General features: G+C 45.3%; 8 protein-coding genes across 8 annotated transcripts; 3 read left to right on the forward strand and 5 right to left on the reverse strand.

The window, feature by feature from the left end:
* Window positions 1-65: 65 nt before the first annotated feature.
* Window positions 66-473, reverse strand: FOMMEDRAFT_93074 (uncharacterized protein; the record flags this gene model as incomplete). The annotated part of the gene is made up of 1 exon (XM_007269863.1): window positions 66-473. A coding segment is annotated over one exon (408 nt), but the record flags the coding sequence as incomplete, so codon positions are not given.
* Window positions 474-2,283: 1,810 nt separating this feature from the next.
* Window positions 2,284-3,178, forward strand: FOMMEDRAFT_127812 (uncharacterized protein). The gene is made up of 5 exons (XM_007269931.1): window positions 2,284-2,435; window positions 2,493-2,580; window positions 2,641-2,790; window positions 2,854-2,916; window positions 2,979-3,178. The coding sequence occupies exons 1-5, from the start codon at window positions 2,296-2,298 to the stop codon at window positions 3,102-3,104; spliced, it is 567 nt and encodes a 188-aa protein (XP_007269993.1). The 5' UTR covers window positions 2,284-2,295; the 3' UTR covers window positions 3,105-3,178.
* Window positions 3,179-3,858: 680 nt separating this feature from the next.
* On the forward strand, window positions 3,859-4,963 carry FOMMEDRAFT_160053 (NAD-binding protein; the record flags this gene model as incomplete). Its single annotated transcript, XM_007269932.1, has 4 exons — window positions 3,859-3,945; window positions 4,014-4,298; window positions 4,360-4,427; window positions 4,519-4,963. 4 exons carry the CDS (start codon window positions 3,859-3,861, stop codon window positions 4,961-4,963), a joined length of 885 nt encoding a protein of 294 aa, XP_007269994.1.
* Window positions 4,964-5,892: 929 nt separating this feature from the next.
* On the reverse strand, window positions 5,893-6,559 carry FOMMEDRAFT_22760 (uncharacterized protein). Its single transcript, XM_007269751.1, has 3 exons — window positions 6,507-6,559; window positions 6,332-6,443; window positions 5,893-6,276 (listed from the first exon to the last, which is right to left on the reverse strand). The coding sequence occupies exons 1-3, from the start codon at window positions 6,523-6,525 to the stop codon at window positions 6,036-6,038; spliced, it is 372 nt and encodes a 123-aa protein (XP_007269813.1). The 5' UTR covers window positions 6,526-6,559; the 3' UTR covers window positions 5,893-6,035.
* A 2,025-nt stretch (window positions 6,560-8,584) lies between these two features.
* FOMMEDRAFT_112696 (MFS general substrate transporter) lies at window positions 8,585-10,870 on the reverse strand. The gene is made up of 9 exons (XM_007269933.1): window positions 10,536-10,870; window positions 10,445-10,475; window positions 10,285-10,392; window positions 10,116-10,229; window positions 9,836-10,045; window positions 9,631-9,781; window positions 9,423-9,572; window positions 9,156-9,374; window positions 8,585-9,096 (listed from the first exon to the last, which is right to left on the reverse strand). The coding sequence occupies exons 1-9, from the start codon at window positions 10,812-10,814 to the stop codon at window positions 8,775-8,777; spliced, it is 1,584 nt and encodes a 527-aa protein (XP_007269995.1). The 5' UTR covers window positions 10,815-10,870; the 3' UTR covers window positions 8,585-8,774.
* Window positions 10,871-11,906: 1,036 nt separating this feature from the next.
* Window positions 11,907-13,442, reverse strand: FOMMEDRAFT_142639 (alpha/beta-hydrolase). Its single transcript, XM_007269934.1, has 6 exons — window positions 13,267-13,442; window positions 12,877-13,187; window positions 12,659-12,817; window positions 12,392-12,598; window positions 12,272-12,327; window positions 11,907-12,218 (listed from the first exon to the last, which is right to left on the reverse strand). The coding sequence occupies exons 1-6, from the start codon at window positions 13,383-13,385 to the stop codon at window positions 12,165-12,167; spliced, it is 906 nt and encodes a 301-aa protein (XP_007269996.1). The 5' UTR covers window positions 13,386-13,442; the 3' UTR covers window positions 11,907-12,164.
* A 229-nt stretch (window positions 13,443-13,671) lies between these two features.
* FOMMEDRAFT_93379 (uncharacterized protein) lies at window positions 13,672-15,425 on the reverse strand (the record flags this gene model as incomplete). Its single annotated transcript, XM_007269879.1, has 4 exons — window positions 13,672-13,801; window positions 13,871-14,351; window positions 14,412-14,544; window positions 14,658-15,425. The coding sequence occupies 4 exons, from the start codon at window positions 15,423-15,425 to the stop codon at window positions 13,672-13,674; spliced, it is 1,512 nt and encodes a 503-aa protein (XP_007269941.1).
* Window positions 15,426-16,545: 1,120 nt separating this feature from the next.
* On the forward strand, window positions 16,546-18,170 carry FOMMEDRAFT_112698 (uncharacterized protein). Its single transcript, XM_007269935.1, has 5 exons — window positions 16,546-16,739; window positions 16,787-16,884; window positions 16,944-16,987; window positions 17,041-17,476; window positions 17,541-18,170. Exons 1-5 carry the CDS (start codon window positions 16,620-16,622, stop codon window positions 17,974-17,976), a joined length of 1,134 nt encoding a protein of 377 aa, XP_007269997.1. The 5' UTR covers window positions 16,546-16,619; the 3' UTR covers window positions 17,977-18,170.
* Window positions 18,171-19,131: the final 961 nt, after the last annotated feature.

The raw sequence follows: 19,131 nt of genomic DNA on the forward strand, positions 1-19,131 counted from the left end.
ATGCCACCAGTTCTACTGAATACAAATTGTAAAAAGTATATGCAAGGTTTCTGCATTCATGATCTTTATAATTCATTTACATATTGCTTGAAATCTGCAAGGTTCTCAGAGAAAGCAGTATAAACGGCAGTCCAATCCTTGCAAACATGCGTTGCTCCAACCCGGTCGACTTCGAAATCTCGATCCAATGGGTCGAACCTCTCGAGTGTGAGGTCTGGATTGCAAAGTGTCATCTGACGGATGTAGTTCAAACAATGATGAGAGTGTTGAAATGCTGTGGGTGTTTCGTTGATGAGTGCTGCACGTATGATTCGCAAGCAATGTAGTTGGTGAGCCATCGAAATGCTGAACATCCTACGATTTGGACCAAGGCGAACAAAACCTGCACCAACAGGCTTGTTTGAGGCCCAATCATGGAGTGCTATAGGACCTTCAATAGGATAATGGAGTGTTTCTTCTACAGCCATGGCGACGTTTTTCAGATTTGGGATATACCATTTCTCTGGATAATCATAACCTTGGAAAGCTGAAGTTATATGTCAGTACTGATGAATACACTGTTCCTTCTATGACATACTATATTTTCTCTCCTTCAAATACGGTATAAACACAATGAGTGTAGAGACGATGGAACATGTAAGTGCTATGAGCTGCAGTGCAGGGTAGCGAAGGGCACGCATTGCAAGAGGAGCTGCTTGTCATGAGTTGTGTTTTGTGATCGATTAAAACGTTCGCATCGTGGTCATCGCGCAATACACTTACCTTTCCAAATGGACTATGGTAATTATATCTATAAATAGAACTATAAAAAGAACTATCACCAATTTGCAAAAGATTACTCTAGCGCTAAAAGCACATCAGTACAGTGATCTCTAAGAAAAAGTAATATCAGGAGGCCGATGGTATGGGAATCGGTTTCACCTTCAACAATAGCTGCCTACATATTCTCAGCTTCCATTCTGATGCATCTGGTCTTGGAAAGATATCAGAGGCAGGTATTTTGATCAGCAAGGAGGAACAGTATGCTCTACATGATGTTGATGGCTATTGGTTAGTGCTCCGCGCGTAGCGTATACGCTTACACGCGTAAAATTTCCCACGTATACGCATACGCGCGTATAATTACGGGCGTAAACTGGGTCAGCAGGACCCATATACAATACACTACTTCCGTATACAGCGTATACGGCGTATACGCTGTGCCAAATATAACAAGATACTTTACATTAAAATAGCTCATAAAAGTACACTATCATCTTTCAAAACAAATGCTTGATATTACTGAGCTAAGAAAATGTATTGTAGTGCTGTTTACACACAGAAATAAGACAGTTGAGTGTTGTGAGTTAATATCACGTGACAGCTCTAAACCTTCATGTGATGTACCGTAGTAACCATACTAACCATAGTACTCATACTAGTACTTTTTAAGTTAAACAAGGTTGTTATATAGTATTAAAATGATTTGGTATATAAATAAGTAAAGTAAATGAGGTTTAGAAACTCAAACTTAGTATTTAATTAGAGAATATGCTTAGTAATACCGTATACTTGTATACGGCATATACGGAAATTTTTTACTCATGGTATACGCATACGCGCGTAAATATACGCCCGTATTTTCAGCTAAAATTTTCTCTTACGATACGGTGCGTAAGCGTATACGCTGCAGGCGTATCCGTAAATTACGCTACGGTGCAGAGCACTACTATTGGTCTGAACACAAGACACCGAGCAGTAACTTCTAATCTAAGATGTGAAAAAAATGGAAGGACGGAGCTGTGTTAGTGTACTTGGATTTTCTCCGGCACGTACATTTTTAGCCTCTAACCACGCTAGCTGTGCAAAGACACTACCTTGGATATGATATGATGATAACGGCGAAGGGATAACACCGATGCACGGCAGATCATCGCCCACGTTCTTATGAGTCACATGATACCAATAGCTCACTACTTAGAAACAGCAGCAAGTTGAGGCCAAAGTATACTACAAAGTTCTAACCCTCTGCAGTGTTCCATTTTATACTCTTTTCTTATGTCTACACAGAGTTTTCCGGGTGTTTCATTTGAAGTGCTGGACAAGAATGCGTCGCGTAAGACATTCCCGCTCTTTTCCCCTTAATATTATCTTATATTCAATTGCAACTGAAGAAACGGACATTGAAGAGGCTACGAACATTTTTGTCAATTTGCATGCTGAAGGTATGTGTAATAAATATTGATCATCCACCATAGACTAGCATAATGTTGTACTTTACTAGATAAAAGCGCATATTATTGTATAGGTGGACAAATGAATTTATTGCCAGATGTTTTCCGCTCGCACATCAAAGCGGGGCTCGTTGGAGGGCTTGTCTACGTGGCAAGGCACAAGTCAGATGGGATTATTGGCCTTGCCGCCTGGTTCGGGCCTGGCGCAGAGCTCTACACAACGTACCTTTTCAATTGCATGTCATTGGCTCAATTATTAATAACTTATCACATCTCCAGGCCTGAACAGTGTGAAGCTGGTTTCAATAAGTTGATGGCTGATATTGCTGAAAAAGATCCCGATATGCAGATATGGTGGACTCAATATGTATGTTCGGTGCTCTATAAGTTTTCTAATACTTTAAAGAATTCTGAACATCAATCATAGTTTCTTCCAAAATACGGCGAGTTTGCCAAGGAGGCCTTGGGTGGTCCTGAATACAAGCGGGATGGCTGGACTCTGTCAATGATTGGTGTGAAACGTGAATATCAGCGACGGGGAATTGGTACAGAGTTTATTATGCTTGTAGAAGAGAAGGTAGGTAGTTTTTGATTTTCCTACACTCGGGCAAACCAGGAATTGGATTCTCCACAATATTAGGTTCGAAATGAAGTAGAGGAGAGCGCTAGGCATATGACAGTTGATACCGAAACGGATGAAGCAGTACGTTCCGTATCTCTGTTTCACTCATTCTGACCTGATGAGTCGAGTATTTGTTTATTCAGCTCTCCTTCTATCTGAAAGTCGGATTTGTTGAAAGGGGAAGAATCGAGATCGAGGCTGAAAAGAAATTTAACGGTAGTTTTAGGCAAGTGTGCCTAACCAAAGACGTAGCCGCTGCAACCAGTTAAGTACGTTCTACCCTTTTCGTCTGGGTTTCCACTTCGAATGGTTGCGGCGCTGGCCTTGGGAGAACGATAATTTCAAAAAATGACAACTTTTGCACATAAGGTCACTTCAAAAAGGTACTTCAGCATTCAAGCAAGGACTTTCGGGTAGCTTTTAAACAGGATCTTGTGTTCTCGTTGGAGTAAATTGAAACGTGAATCATCCTAAGGCAAAGAATCAGTAAATAGTTCAACCCCAGGAGCTGATGGAGAAGCCAACTATCTTTGCAGTGGGACTGCACCATCCGGAGAGGTCAATTGTGCGTCCTCCGAGGAAGAACCGGTAGTCGACTATGGATCAAAAACTTGCCTCACAATCTAGTACTAAAGAACCCAGGTAAACGTCTCCTGCTGACTGATGTCTACAGCACATGAGCCTTGCATGTATAGACAACGTGATCATATGGGCAATAAGATGATAAATTAAGCCTATTCATATACACTTCTAGTTCAATGTTTAACTTCGGTAAGGCTTAATGGAACCGGCAATCCAACAAAAGAGGAGTAATGAATCCGCACTAGACACGAAAACATCGCGATCAAAATATAGCAGCCCAATCGGATAGGCTATAAGGCGTCAACCCCAACCAAATTATGGTACCCAAGGAACAGCCGACGTATTCGGACGTCATAGCACACACGATTGCGCTTGTATAAAAGCGTGGGTATATGTAACAAAGGCCAAGCGCGTTGTAACGACTTTCCGGAACGACAAAACATGAGCAAGACGTCAGTGTTGATCATTGGAGTAACGGGCAGGACAGGGAAAAGTATTGCCGATGCATTGCTAGACCAACCAGATTTCGTACGTATCCAATATGTTGTTTTAAACTCGTCCACGGGTTCTCCATTCACTTATACACAACTGCGTAGCGCGTCGTTGTAGCGGTTCGCACGTCGTCCCTGGAGAAACCGGCAGTGGCTGCTTTGAAGGCCAAAGGAGCAGAAGTAAGGGAGCTAGACCTTGAGGGTGCAACACATGACCAGCTCGTCGCGATTCTCAAAGATATCGATATCGCCATTTCGTGCATCGATTTCGACAAACTCCACCTCCAATATCCACTGATTGACGCAGCAAAACAAACCAATCTAAAAAGATTCATTCCGAGCGATTGGTCGCCGGCTTGCAAACGAGGTGTTCGTGCTCTTCATGATGAGGTACAGTTGACTGAAATAAGTAACATTTCGAGGAATTTTACAATACTAATGAAGGAATTAGAAACTTGCTATACATGAGTACATTGAGAAATCGGGCATTGGGCACACCTTCATCGACACCGGAGCATGGTCAGTGCCTTAGCTTACTTTAATAGTGCGACTACTCACCTATAGAGTTCCTTTCTTTAAAATAAAATAAAATAAAATTTCGGTTTTATAGGAGTCATCTATCCCATGACATCGAGAAGCGGATATTTGGTACTGGGGATGTTAAATCTGCGATCATAGATATCCCGGATATAGGAGCCTTCGTTTCCCGAATCCTACGCGATCCACGCACACTCAACTGCTACGTCTTTTGCTATGCTGAGGAAGTAACACAAAACGAGATCCTAGTTTTATCGGAGCGGATATCAGGCCGGAAGTTCGAGCCCAAGCGTGTCAACGAGGAAGAAGTCAAAGAACTTAGGAGAAATGCTAAAGGTGTCGAGTTTGCTATGTTGGATTACGTGCTGAGCCTTCGGTTTCGGGGAGATAACACGATCGCTAACGCCAAGACGGCAGAGTATGGAGGTGCATTAGACGCTAGAGAGCTCTATCCGGATTTCAAACCACGTTTGTTGGAGGATATCGCAAAGGAGTTCTATGGAGTTCCTTCTACCTAGCAACGGTGACGGACCGGTGTAATAGATGTTGTCAGACCATAACGTCTTCTACCTTGCAAATTTTTAGAAAACAAACCTTGAAGTTGAATAGATTCATTCCGCATAACGCCCTATGTAGATTAGCAGATCTCAAACTTAGAATCGGAACGAGAAACCTTAGATTATGCATTCACATAAGCCATAGAGACTGGGTGGGACGTAGGACGAGCAGAAGGCAAATAACTGAGGTCATTCGTATTGCCTGGTCGAATGAATGAAGGAAATTCGTATTTCCCAGAGCAGATAAACATTAGCTGATAGTTAAAGGGCCGAAAATAAACTCGCGACGGGCACAGATTAGCGTCTTTCTCAACATACGCGTGCTCGGCATGAAGTAGCTAGCTGGAATGGTACAAGAAGTCATTATTGCCTCCGCATGTTTAAGACTTGGGCTGTCTGCCCAACCAAAGGCAGCAACGAAATGAAAATTACTTAACCCTTACAACCAGCGTACGCAACCGCACAAGAGTGTGCCAACTCTGGCACTCCTAAATATTCTCCTGTATTCGCTGGTCAACCCTCACATTCTCCGCAACGTCTGAGACGTGGCTATGTTTAATAATGTAGAGGACACGTCACCTAAATGAAACCTGCAGGTGATCAGTCGCGAGCCCGTTGAAAATGTCTAGACGCGTGTCGTCGTTCGTGTCAAATTCCGCTATCCGTCGTTAGATGGCCGGATCTAACACAAAGGAAAGAAAAGTCCATTATCTGTATATGCGTATCCAAGACTAACCATTCCGACGTGGTGGAGAACAAGAGACAGATTATTGTCGACTTTTCCCGTTATGTAATAAGGAACGTGGCACAACGCGCAGGGTGACGCAAAGAGTCTTCAAGTCCAACGACACATAATTCAAGTTCACGTCTGAATATCTACATCCGTAAATCGTACTTCATTATAAATACCCTTCTAAGCTCGCTAGCGAGTTGATTTATCCCTTGTCTCTGTTCGAGGGATATAGTGAAAACTGCTAAAATATGGTAACAATCCACCTTCTGGAACGCTAGTACTCCTGGTCAATTTCTTCGTTTAATTCTCGTCGTTTACCGACCGGTTCATCTCCATGTTCCGGGGCGTAAATTGTGCATCCTCTGCGTGGTGGTCGTGGCTGGAATGCGAAGCATCGGTAGTGGCCACTCTGGAAGAAGAAGCAGCACCATTCAGCTTGCGCTTCTTGCTCATGTGCTTCTCATTAACGCTCTTTTCCCCTTTGGTACAGTCAGGAAGGAGCCCAAGCTCGCGTTTCAGTTCATCAGTCGAACGTTCTTCGCTGTTAAATACGTCAAGACCTCTCCATACTTAACTATATGCGCTGCTGTACTTACGCTGCATCGATCTTAGCAAAGATAGGTGTCTTGGCGAATTCCCGCAAGACGTCCTCGGAGAAATACAAATCTTCCGCATCGTCGTCGCTGTCTGCGGGCCCATAGAGAAAGCCTGGCCGTGAATATTCGTGCATAATTAGGGTCCGTCCTAAAAAAAATAACAATACTTGCTCACTGTTCAAATCCGTAATCATTTTGCGTGGTCGCTGTTCTTCGGGCGAAACTCCTACAGCCTCCTGTGTACCTTCAGACTGCATTGTAGCGTGTATGGAAGGGAAAGAACCAACGAAGGCTCGTTTACGCACCTTGTTTAGGTTGATGACAAATAATTTGCTCGTTATCCCGTAAAAGTTAGATCGTAGCTCACGATTGTGCCTCCATCGATATCGCATTGACGAGTCTCAGGGAAACAGACCCAATCGTAGATTAAACAACAGAAGGAATGTTCGTTGAGAAATTATCCAGCTATCATATCTGATGTCGAAATGATTCAATATACGAGTGAATGAATAGTCTTGTGTCATAGAAGTGATAGACCAACGCTGAGTGCATTGAACTTGTGGACAGGAAAATTGTGCTCAAGGAATGTATATCCGCAGATTTCCGCAGAAACAATAATTTGTAGGCGACTGATTATAACATGAATGGGCCTCCACCACCATGGTGGTACCGAAAGCAGATGATCAAGATTCGGCTCACAGGCAACTGAACATAAAGTCACTTCGAATCGACGACAAGTGTTGTACAGAATAGCGACGCACGCTTGTAGTTCTTATATTATGGAGAACGCGGCCTGTCGTGAACAAAACTGTAACATGGATATACAGAAGGCTTTTCAACTGTATGCGCGCACCTTTTCTTTCGGATAACACACTGCGCATGTGAGTCGCCTTGAACCGTTTGAACTTCCAGTAGAGACTAGTACTCAGCAATCTCTGAGTTCACAAGTTACATCAATTGCAAGTTGGGAAAAACTTGCACGACGCAATTTGAACTTTAAAAGGAGAAAGCCAAGCCAAGCCAACATAGGAATGCATTGTAGATATATCCCAGCAAGTCTCTCTGAGAGTCTCAGACAGACAGACACATACGAGACGAGGCACAGATCGGATTAGATAAGCGACGCATTCGATTCTTTGAATATTACGTAATCCGCGTCGTACCAACGTCCTAACTTCCAATCCAGTCAGTGAGTTAACATAAATTTACTTGAAGGCACACGACTCCTTGTGATTTCTCGCACAACTTGTCAGTCCAACTCTTTCATACGTCTGTCAGGACCTCCCTGGCCGTCTGTACTCTTCTGAAAGGCCATGTCAAGATCGTCATACTCTTCTTGGCCGCAAAATGAAATTTTGGGGATACCCTAGATCACGGACAAGACCTTCTTCCGCTCTTTCCACGTACAATCGGTCTTTGACAATTTCCTGAGTACCAATGCAAATCTGAACGTCCATCGCTGACAGATAGGGTCTCGAAAGTATCACCCTTCAGCGAATCATCTTCTCAGATATACATTACTTCGTGTCTTGATCTGTGCTATGCTACACGAAGGCAGAGCATTGACAGGCTGCTCTGAGTCAACAAATTGCTCGTCTACTGCGTAGAAATAAGACAGGCTTTGATCATAATGATCACATGGAAGTAACGTCCATTCGTGACTTGGATCTCCGCGGAGCTTGTCTGGTAAACAGCTGAAGGTCTACACACATGTAGGCGAATCTATCAATGGAAATCCATCTTTGAAATTAACTAGACCTGTCGCTTGTTCTCACTGTACATTTCCCGCGGAAGTCCTTTGTCGAGCATTTCACAAGGCATGCCCACTATTTCCAGACAACTTCACGTTTTCCCTATCTGTGCCGTTCAAATATCAAAGAGAAGAATATCAAATTGCACCCGATTTCACTAATTTCAAATAACTTAAATTCCATTGGATGGGAGTAAGTTTAACTGTATGCGTACCAAGAAGCCACTACTGAGTCTAAGACCGTTTTTGTTGTAAATTATGTATGAAACAAAGGTAAGGAAGCCCAGTTTCCGTGATTGTACGACTCGACCGCTCATAGATCTCACATGTATCACTGATACATGACACGAAGTCGCATAGAAAAGCACATATCCAACGATCTGAGAACACGAAGCAGTTCAAGGCTATATTCTACTAATCAGTCGTAACTTGCCCCAGCTCAGCGGTCTCAATCGAGAACAATATGAAATGATAGAATAAATCTACTATGCATTGCACGGTATAAATAGACATGATAACGAGTACAGCATTACCGCAGCAGTTAGGACCATAACTGCTCATGATGGTCGACCTAGACAAGGAACGTATGTCCGAAGGGGCGTAAGAAAGAAAGAATAAATACGTTCATCAGGTATGGCTAATTCCGAGAGGAAAAGAAGGAATGAAAGTAAAGCGAGAAAGGGTGCAAAGAGTTCAATCATGTCGAAGCGATGTCGTTGGTGCCAAATGACCCTCCGCTTCCACCTCTTCCTTCTTGTTGACATTCACAGGTGCCACTGTGTAGCGCATAAGGAAGATAACACCAATAAACATGAGCACATTCCAAGCAAACAGGAACCAAAATCCTGCAGCACGTCCACTGTAGCTGTTCGGGCCTCCGTGGGTTTGTTGAACGCTAGTCTGGATGGAAGTGATTATCGCAGCACCGGCCGCTGAGCCGAGTTGGAGTGAGCAGTTGAAGATCGCGCCGACTATTCCTGAAACTTCGGGCGGTGTGACAACGAAAAGTGCGATGCTATGCGACAACACCTCCCGTCAGTAATAAGTCGAGATGGAAGGAATAAAACAACTAACTTGGTTGTCGTGAAGACAATAAGCTCTCCACCAGAACCAATCAAGAATCCGGGGAACACGAGAGGCCAGTAACGCGACTTTGAGTTTGCGAATGGAAGAAGAATTGTACCGACGAGTGCTAAGAACTGGCCGATCAAGATAACCCATTTCAGAGGTAGCCGCTGTTGCAACCTCTGCGCAATACCCATGATAGGGAATGTAACGAGACCCACGGGCAAGCTGCGGAAAAAATAAGATAAATCCTAAAGCGAAGAGTGAAAAACTTACAAGTGTACTGCCGTGATAATGGTAGACCATCTGTACACTTCTTGGAAGAGCCATGAGAAGAGGAGTTGGACAGATGCCCACCACATGAAAGGCTGCAAGCCCAAAAGGACGAGAATAGGGAAGTTTGGGTACTTCCAGATCGATGGTGGCCTGTGTCAATTAAAATCATTAAAAGCGTCGAACATGGACATGTTAAAAATGGACTTACACGGAAGCAAACTTCTCGGGAATCTTTGACTCCCAGAATCCGAAAAATGCGGCTAGGACAACCGAGACTACCAGCGGAGTAATAACTTTCGCATTTCCCCAACCATCTATTGACCCTTGGGTAACAGCGAAAATGAACAGAATGAGGGCAACTACGAAAAGTACGGTATTTATTTAGATTCTGTGTCACAAGAATTTAGTCTTACTGGTCAAGGAAGTAATCCCAACTGGGTCAAGTCGCTTAAATTGTTCGCTAATCGAGTAGCCCTGCTTGCTTTTACCGTCACCCAAGTCCTTGTTTCGCAAAAGGAGCAATGTTGCAACTGCTAATACGAAGCAGAGGATTGTGCAGAAGTAAAGGACCCAAGGCCAGCTCGCGTAGTTCACGAGTAGAGCACCGATAATCAACCCAAGGACTATGAGATAAAATGGAGCAAGAGTGAGTCCTCCGCAATACAGGTGTTGTGATATTAAACCAAATCTCACCATTTCCGAATCCGGATGCACCAGAGAACGCTGCAAAAGCTGAAGACTGTTCCGCAGGTTCGGGGAAGAGGCGAACAATAAGACTCATCGCCGAAGGAATATTCAGCGCAGCACCTAAAACATTAAATCAGAGACTATTTTCTGATTAACAATAATTACTTTTCATTACCAACTCCCATGAAAGCACGAAGGACTAGAAGCGGAACTTGTGTGCGAACAAATCCTGCACCCAGGGCAGTAAAAGCCATAAGGAGCATTCCAGACACGAAGATCCATTCTGCGCCAAGTAGTTAGCACTGGAATTCGCACTAGAACTAAGCAACGCGTACTTGCGTTGTATAAGTCGCTCAGACGACCGCTCTGATGCAAAATACGTGACTTAGCTCCGGAAATTCCTTAAAATGTTGGAACGGGACTTACACTAAGTAGAAGTGCAGCGTACGTGAGCTGGTAAGCACTAATAATCCACACTGAGGAACTGTTGGAGATGTTCAAGTCTTGAGCAAGTGGCGGAATTGCTGCGAAGAAAGCCGAATTGTTGAATGCATCAAGGAACTGCGCAGAACAGAATATGAAAAGGAGGGTATTCTTGACTGCCTTAGAGAATGCTGGAGGAGCTGGAGTCACCGTGACCGACGGAGGTCCCGAGGCGGCGTCAGACTCGGCCTTCTGCTTTGGCGCAAGCTCGATCGAGGACATGGTGTTGCAGGACTGGGATGGCGGATGTAGAGAGACACGCGCACCGGGCCTTTGACTGCGCAGTTAGGGCGTATGTTATTTTTTGCGAGGTCGGGTCTAGCTTGCATACCGGACATCATGTTCCAAAGATGGCTATCGATAGATGACAGGCGCCTGGATTCAGTGCTCCGAGGACGCCGTATCAGCAGCATGCTAGAACAACGAGCAAAGGACCCCAAGTATCAGTACAGCTTATCTTTGTCACAATTGGCTTTACTAGGCATTGCAGTCTTCGCAAGGTGAAATTTCACAAAGTTCGCTAATCGCCGCCAACAAAAAGAACCCCCAGGGCGTTCTGCTAACGTCTGATGTGCGAGAAAACTGCTTTTGCAGAGGAACAGGCCATAATGGGCACAGAATCTACGGATCTACATTGAGAATCCGACGAGCTTGCTGAGTTCCTCGCCTGTTCAGACTTCTCGCAGGAGAAGCGAGACACGGCACCAAATATAGCCACCTTTCCGCAACAAGATAATGGAGGTTGATGGCTCTACCTTGAGGCTGTGTGGCTTCTGGCACTGGAGAACAGATGCCGATGGCGGGCAGTTGAGCACGAAGCCACACGTTCCTGTAATTAATCGTGGACGAAAGAAGTCTTTGGCCTTTAATGCGGAAAAAATGCGATCACGTCGGCTAATGTGTAATTACATAAGAAGTCGGTTCAGTCAAGAGACTCAGTCAAGACCTCTTCTTGTGAAAAATTGTCTCTTCGGCGAGACAGTATCTCAAGTGAGCGGTGTATGCTCGGCGTGAGCACCGGTAGGAGTAAGCGGATGATTTCTAGACAGTTCCGGAATCGTTAACCCGATCACCACATGCAAGAGTTAGACTCATTGTTATGAACTGATGTGCACATTCAATCTCCAAAAGATGATTGAACCTAACGATCCTGAACTTTCTGCCTTTCTAATGCCACTTATGCTTCCCTTCTGGCGAGTGTCCAAGGCTTCCAAATGTGACTTGCATGCATGCCATCATCTTCTTTGTAATTTACTCTGCAGAAATTTCTCATATCATGTCGCCCGGGCATGTCCCAAGAACACTCATAGCTAAGCGATGTAGAAAAAGCTGCATTTATACTAGACGTCTCATAGTTTACATACAATACGAAGGCGTAGTATCCCGCGAAAGAAGAAAGAGAACGAGAGATCACGGATACAACAAAGAAGGGAAAAAAAGAGCATGGATCCAATAAAAGAACACAGCTTAACCGTGTGATACCTACGATGAAGCAAAACTGGCAACGTCGGTGTGAGACCGAGTTGCAAATACTAGCCAGACTTTGGCATAACTTGTTCATAGCAGAGATAATCAGAGCAAGCTTTGCAGAAATGCAAGCTGAGCATTGATGTTCACGTCGAAGCCCTGAGACAAAAAAATTAGCAACAGTAGAAGTACAAAACGCGACATTTACGAACTTTTCCTCCGTGGAGAATATCGAAGTGGGTTCCGGGTGCTTCAACCAGCCTAACTTCTGTAATTAATTCATCGTTAGCACCACACAAAAGTATGAAACAGAAAAAACAGTCAAGACTCACTTCCGTCTGCTTGCTCCACAAGTTTTCTCGTAACAGCCAAAGGGATCATATCATCTTCCTTACTAGCCACAACAAGAACAGGGCATTTTGCGTCTTTCAATTTTGCACCTGGTCTGCTTGAAAGCAGGTCGAAAGAGAATCGAGGTGCGATCGTATTTGGATATTCTGCGAAAGGTTTGCCACTCTGCGCAAACATGAATTCGAATCCTGGGAAGATCATCTCATGAGCCAACGTTACCAGAAGAATATAAAAAAGAAGATCCTGACCTGGAGCTACACTAGGAGTGTCAAGTAAAGCAAGCTCTCCCGGATTTCCTGCACACTTAATGAAGAGTGGTGATAGACCGATTTTTGAACGTATCCAGTCGACGGCAGCCCAGAACAGTAACCTTGGTTTTGGTTCTCCAGCCATCAGCGTTGCATATCCTACGGGGATACTTCAATTTCCATTTCTTGTTAGTTTTCGTGACCGAAAAGACACGCACCATCCATCAATGGACAATGTCCCATAGCACCTGCCAACCCAGGCTCCTCAATCGCCAAAGTCGCCATAACGAGCCCACTCGACGCACTTCCCATCACCACGATCTTGTCAAGATTGAATAACTCTGGATGCTGCCTCGCCCATTGAAGAACGGATCGATAATCCTCAACCTGCTTCTTTATGACAGCCAAATTCCTCGGTTCGCCATCTGAGTCACCAAAGAACCGAAAGTCCAGGATGAGAGACGCATAGCCAGCTTCTGCCCAGCGTTCACCAAAAGGCTGGAAGCCTGCTGCTTTGACAACCGTCAAGCTAGATGAGGGTGTATGATAGAGAAGGAGGTTCGTCTGTCATTTCAGCATGTCATTTTTTCCGGTAAAACTGGACGTACCCTGGTCCAGCTACTATAACAGGAAAAGGCGCGGGACGAGCCGGCTTGTAGAGCCAGACATCGAGGTTTACGCCCCGATCGACGCTTGGAATCTTGACCGTCTCCCGAGTGAAGCTCATGGGTGGTCGTCGCTTGACTGATGTACGGCGTGGGCAGGAGACGGCTTTATATACCCCTGAATCACCGAGAGCGTGAAAGAACCTGATTTGAATAGTTGAGGGTCTGCGTTTGCCGATCACCGCGCTCCTAGTTAGATCATTCATAGACAAAATCAATTGCAAACTGATTTCACGAACTTCAACGTACAGACAAAACAACAGCTACGGGACAGCATCTACGAAGTACAATTGTGTAGAAGAAACATTATATAATAAAAGCCAAAAATCACAGTGACGGCCACGCCGTTCAACAAACGGCAAGCATCAACTCAGCCCACTTCTTCATCCATCCTTCAACCACCTCGGGCTCGACGGCCTTTTCATTGTAATCAGCGCTAAGCATGATTCGGCCATTCCACTCGGTAGCGCGGAAGAATCTAGATTTTGACAGAAAAATCTCAGATTAACAATTTAAGTATCGATTTTTACGCGATTAAGGCACTCACGGTCCAGGGTCGGTTTTGTTGAGACCAACGAAGAAGTCGGTGACCTCGATGACTGTATTATTGCTACCCTGAGGGTACTTCGGGCTTAAGTAGATTGCTCCGCGACCGTCACCTCCGAACCACGGACCGCACCAGGGCGGCGGAGGTGGAGCCGATAGCATCATCTCCACTTGTTGATTTTCAATTGCAAGGAGGGACGGGAAAGCAGCCTGGCGCTTATACTCTTTCTTGACAAATTGCGCAAAGTCCATGATGACTGCCTTCAAGTTATTGGTGACATCTCCAGAATACTTGTCGACGAGGTTTACTGGAACCTGGATAGAAGACATGCCCAGACAGTAGCCTGGGTAGCCTGATGCTCCGCGGTACTCTTTCGCCAAGCGCTGCCTAGAGTCGACAAGTCCATAGTAAAATACAACGTTTGGCGAGCCCGGCGCAGGTGGGTTGTCAATAACCGTCAGCACTGACAGAGCGCCATGAGCTGTGTATGCGTCACAAATTAGAGTTCATGCAAATTGAATATATTAGGATAAATGCTTACCCAAATGATTGACCGTCAATCGGTCCGCAGCTTTCTGGCAAGCTTCAATGACTTTCTTAGAGTCCTCGACTGAGAAGGTGTAACCAGCGCGACGGTTGGATGGTTTGTCCTTTGTCATATCGTACGGTGGGTTCTTAAGCGATTTGAACGGATGCCCGAGCTACAATAGAACATAAAGTTAGAATAATTCGCTCAAAGTTACGTCAATAAACTCACTGGACCACCCTTTGCCAGGTCCGTCATAACCTCATTCAGCGTTTCCAGGTATTTCGGACCTTCTCGAGGTTCTTCCGGTTCTTCCGGCTTGACGACGTTTCCAGCTGCGTCGACCTCTGCCGGCTCGTGCTTTCGAAGAATCTCAGACGCAATCGGAAGCAGATGGTTGTTCTCCGTGCCCCACTTGAAACGTGAGGCCTCAGCAGCAGCGTATTGTGGATCGGTAATATATTTCGAGAGATGTTCGAGGAGCTTGGTTGTGATAATCTTGACGCCGGCTCCGTCAAATGGAACATGAGAAGTGTGCAGGAGGAACCCGAAAGAGGTCGACGAGAATGGAACACCGTACAGATAGGTGTGTGGTACGAGGTCTTTGTCTGGGATGATGCCTCGTCCAATGTCGTAGCGGAGCGCATCCAGATCCTTGTAGCCTTCTTTCAGAATGACGGTCTCCTTAGCCCATGCGTCAACATCTGCGCTGCCCGTCGGCAACGCGTATGCAAGGAGTGCAGCGGGCATGGGGGAGCCCTCGCGAGGTTCATGAAGAATCTGGGACGCGACAGTTGGAACATCCCAACGGAGCGAGGTCCAAGCTTTGCGAGCAAGGTCAATGAACTTGGAAGACTCAAGTGGCTGCGAGACCTGAAGATAGACGCCGAGGAAGAGATTTTGCTCTCCCTGTTTGAAAAAGTTCCAGACGTCCTCAATGAGCTCGCCACCACCGACCTCCCGCTTGTAGAGGCCTGGGACTTTGTCATCTTGGCGCCATATGTAACGGGAAAAATCAAAGGTAGCCATTTTCTCGTTAGACGTTTGCTTAGTTCGACGTAGTAGTGAGACGATGTTCTGAATGGAGCGGCGGAGCTGTAACACAAGGCGCTTTAAAAGGGAAGACATTACGAAGAATGATGCAGGACAGTATCGGACAGATGCGGTCAAGGCTGAACAAAACAGGTAGCGCGCAGCAGAGAAAAAGCCCAGTGATGTCTATCCTTGCACAGATGGGTGCATAATTGATTTAGTACGCAGAGTCATTTGGGTCGACTCATGGAGAAGTCGAGTTTTCGTTCTGATCTCTCTTCACATCAACGTTTAGTCCATTCTGTCCTGGCGAGGCAATCTTCACTGCATCACCCTCGGACTGGGTGGGCTGGACTTACGATTATGCGGCGCCGTTCATGACAGAAGAAGATAGGAGCTGATGGATGTGCGTGATGGTAACATGCCATGGAAGGTGTTGTTTATGAGGAATATCCTGAAACGGGAAATGTAAAGAAAGACAGGGTCGCTCCTGGGGTCCCTGAACTAGACCAGCAATAATTTGAAATTGCTCGTGGGAATTGACGTGTGACAAATCATGCGAGCATGCCGTACTTCAGCGCCTGTGAACGCCACGGAAAGATTGCGGAACATAAAACACAACAGATTGCTGGATTCACATGCACGGGCATCTGTCGTCTAACTTTGATTGCGATCGCTCTAGTTAGTCGATAGTCAATGCGGTCAAGGACGGCCAGAAGACAAAAGGGATCTTTAGGAAGCCGTCTACAATTCAGTCATCCATTTCGTATCAATCCGTTTATCAATTGCACATTATGTTTACCCATCGTATCCTTGTTCCGTGATTGTGCTATTCGTGGCCAGGGGGAAGCATTGCCGGTCTCACGCGACCTGTCCGAATCGACCAGTGTTCCTGGGTAGTCCGGGCGCAATCGTTCACGACGTTCACTTCAGAGCCATATTTCTCGCAGGCTGCCATTATGTACTTCGCGACGTTCCAGGTGCATCAGCCATCAGCACACGACGAACTCACGCTCCAGGCGGGAGCCATTTTTAATCGATACTCCGCCAAGCTGTCGTAATTTGTCCATACCCCGAGCGCACGGATTACATATTCGACCACACACATACACTCGGGCTCGCCCACTCAAGATCCCAGATTACCCTTCCTATACCTCCTATACTCCTTCCAGCACCCTTCATCGTCGTGTCATGGCGTCCCCTGTAGATTGCTCAGCTCTTCCGAATCCCGAGACGCCTCTTGCATTCCTCCCGCCGAATATCGCGTCGCAACTGGAAGTCTCGCGTTATATCTATGTGGCGAGTCTTGGGGTATGTATGGTCAAATTTCACAAGTACTGCTCCTAACAGCCAGATAGGCGTTTATCTGGGATATCCTGTCCAATGTACCTTCCGACTACAAGCTCCTATTTAAGCACAGGATTAGTCTTCCAACTGTCGTTTACTTCTTCTCGAGGCAAGTAGTCTGGCTTGTGCAATTTCACAAATTTTGACATGCATTACTTATTCTATTAGAATCACTGCTTTTGCTTATGTTGTTACGAGCACCGTGTTTCAAAGTAAGCTAGTTCAAATTGCCCCAAAGATTGAAATATTTACGAATTATCTGCAGTCGGAAGTGTAGGGGACTGTCAAGCCCTTCAAGTCGCTTTGGCTGTCTGCTTCGTACTTGCAGTCTCCTCAACGTCTCTACTCTTCTTCTTCCGTATTCGCGCGATTTTCAACGATGAGAAACTGGTCGTCGCATTGTTTGGCTTCTTGTGGCTCTGCGTGTTCGCGGGATGCATGACTGTTCCGTTTGCCATACAAGGAACTCACATTGGTCCGACCGTGTTCTGCGTCAACAGTAATGTCAAGCCGTACAGTTCTGCTGGGATCGTTATCTCTGCAGTCAATGATACGCTCGTATTGATTGCGATCTCTTTACGTATCCTGTACAATGCGTCTATCGATGATAACGTCGGTGCACGTGTCAAGGCATTCTGGAACGGAGGCGCTCTTCCAAACCTCTCGAAGAGTATCTTGCAGAGTGGACAGCAGTACTATCTGTTAGTCTATTCTACGTTCTCCAGCGCAAAGGTGGATGAGATCTAACCGTTTCTCTTTTTTTAGTATTACGGTCGGTGGAAACATTCTTACCATGGTAATGATCCTCGCACCGTCCGTGGCCCCTGTATACAGAGCAATGTTCACCATTCCGAACGTGATGATCGAAAACTCCATGGCATGCAAAGTGTTCCGAGACATCAAGTTTGGTCTCATCGAACCAACAGGACAAACGACATTCCAGCGCTCGACTCTCCGTAGTGGTGGGATATCTAATTCCGGCTACACAGGCTATTCCACACGATATGGCCAGCGCACTGGGCCTAAGGAGACATACGATACAGTACTTGTTGGAAGTGATGTGACGTCTACGACCGTCGAGCCATACCCTGGCAGACAAATGCCAATGGAACTCAACCTCGTTGGCACGGGTAGTCGCCGACCGTCCTCCACGTACGAGCGCAGTGCGACGGACGTGAAGTTCGGTGGTGTTGATGTGTGATGGTACGATTGTTTGTATAACAGTTGTAGTTCTGTTGTACTTGCTTTGGTGACGACTTTGTGATTTCTTGCTGATCTTGTGTTTACGCTCGGAAAACGACTGATGTATCGCGTTCATGTTGCTTGTATATATTGTATATATGTACAGTGGTAATCCCGATGGATTCTTTCAATATACTTATTTGTTGACCCAGCAACCTTTGTGCCTTCTGCGCGTATAATTTTTTCGATAATTGCAGAAATCCAGAGCCAGAACGATGTGTGACCGCCATTGAAGCTCGAACTAATTTCTTTTGCCTTGATATTACTGTCCATGCAGGGTAAGGCCGGAACTACTATAGGAAATGATAATCATCAGATTGGCTGTGGCTTCTCGGCCCTGACTAAAGTCGACTTTGCAATTATTATGAGATGATTAGTTGCTTCGGTTCGACTTTCTTATGTTCATTGACTGGTTTGCCTTCGTTCTGGGCATCAGTAGATTGTATTATTGTATTTACTACGTGTGTATATTGCTCAGGAGTGGCAAGCAATATTGCTGCTTTGTATGTAGAGTTGTGTGGTGGATCACTGTTAGCAGACAGAGTTGTGTATGCTTCCTCAAGTCTGTCTAATGTATGTCTGAAATGTTTTACATAGTCTCTACAAATAAACAGTGCTGATTCGTTGATAGCCTTTTTATGTACTGTCTAAGGGTTAAAGCATTCTTCAAGCACTTTCATTAACTGAGGGATAGACATATTGAAGTGTATATAGTTTGCCAATATTGTATTAGTAATGTTATTAACTATGCATGCATGAATAGCTTTAGCCATCTCCCTCTCAGCTTTGTTCTGCAGTTCATCCTTTAGTAAGTGTTCAAAGCACATAGCTGTGACACTAGAAACAATACAGTAGTGCCACATCTTGTAGTTTGCTTCAGTCTTAAGCATTATAATGTTTTGACCAAAGTATTTAGGTACATTAGCTGGTTTACAGTGTGTATCAGTATGTGGGGGAACCATGATGCAAATGTGTGCAAATGTATGCAAATAAAGAGTTTAGAGTGTATAGTGAATGTATGTATGTAGGGAGCTCAAGGCTTATAACCTGTTGAGAGGGAAAACTTAAGGGGGGCATGTATAGACAAGGGGTGAGGTGACAATTGACTGCTCAG

Source organism: Fomitiporia mediterranea, assembly GCF_000271605.1.
Source record: "Fomitiporia mediterranea MF3/22 unplaced genomic scaffold FOMMEscaffold_11, whole genome shotgun sequence".
Taxonomy (NCBI): Eukaryota; Fungi; Basidiomycota; class Agaricomycetes; order Hymenochaetales; family Hymenochaetaceae; genus Fomitiporia; species Fomitiporia mediterranea.

What these genes read in the sequence shown, in the direction of transcription:
- FOMMEDRAFT_127812 (XM_007269931.1), top strand. Translation starts at nt 2,296, where the DNA reads ATGAATTTATTGCCAGATGTTTTCCGCTCGCACATCAAAGCGGGGCTC. An exon ending in AGATATGGTGGACTCAATAT is followed by an intron (nt 2,581 to 2,640) that starts GTATGTTCGGTG and finishes CATCAATCATAG; the next exon opens with TTTCTTCCAAAATACGGCGA. An exon ending in ATACCGAAACGGATGAAGCA is followed by an intron (nt 2,917 to 2,978) that starts GTACGTTCCGTA and finishes TTGTTTATTCAG; the next exon opens with CTCTCCTTCTATCTGAAAGT.
- FOMMEDRAFT_22760 (XM_007269751.1), bottom strand. An exon ending in TTTGCTAAGATCGATGCAGC is followed by an intron (nt 6,277 to 6,331) that starts GTAAGTACAGCA and finishes CGTATTTAACAG; the next exon opens with CGAAGAACGTTCGACTGATG.
- FOMMEDRAFT_112696 (XM_007269933.1), bottom strand. Translation starts at nt 10,814, where the DNA reads ATGTCCTCGATCGAGCTTGCGCCAAAGCAGAAGGCCGAGTCTGACGCC. An exon ending in TGCATCCGGATTCGGAAATG is followed by an intron (nt 10,046 to 10,115) that starts GTGAGATTTGGT and finishes TTTATCTCATAG; the next exon opens with TCCTTGGGTTGATTATCGGT. An exon ending in ATTGTCTTCACGACAACCAA is followed by an intron (nt 9,097 to 9,155) that starts GTTAGTTGTTTT and finishes GTTGTCGCATAG; the next exon opens with CATCGCACTTTTCGTTGTCA.
- FOMMEDRAFT_142639 (XM_007269934.1), bottom strand. Translation starts at nt 13,385, where the DNA reads ATGAGCTTCACTCGGGAGACGGTCAAGATTCCAAGCGTCGATCGGGGC. An exon ending in ACATTGTCCATTGATGGATG is followed by an intron (nt 12,818 to 12,876) that starts GTGCGTGTCTTT and finishes GTATCCCCGTAG; the next exon opens with GATATGCAACGCTGATGGCT. An exon ending in ATATTCTCCACGGAGGAAAA is followed by an intron (nt 12,219 to 12,271) that starts GTTCGTAAATGT and finishes TTTTTGTCTCAG; the next exon opens with GGCTTCGACGTGAACATCAA.
- FOMMEDRAFT_112698 (XM_007269935.1), top strand. Translation starts at nt 16,620, where the DNA reads ATGGCGTCCCCTGTAGATTGCTCAGCTCTTCCGAATCCCGAGACGCCT. An exon ending in GTCGTTTACTTCTTCTCGAG is followed by an intron (nt 16,885 to 16,943) that starts GCAAGTAGTCTG and finishes TTATTCTATTAG; the next exon opens with AATCACTGCTTTTGCTTATG. An exon ending in TACGAGCACCGTGTTTCAAA is followed by an intron (nt 16,988 to 17,040) that starts GTAAGCTAGTTC and finishes AATTATCTGCAG; the next exon opens with TCGGAAGTGTAGGGGACTGT.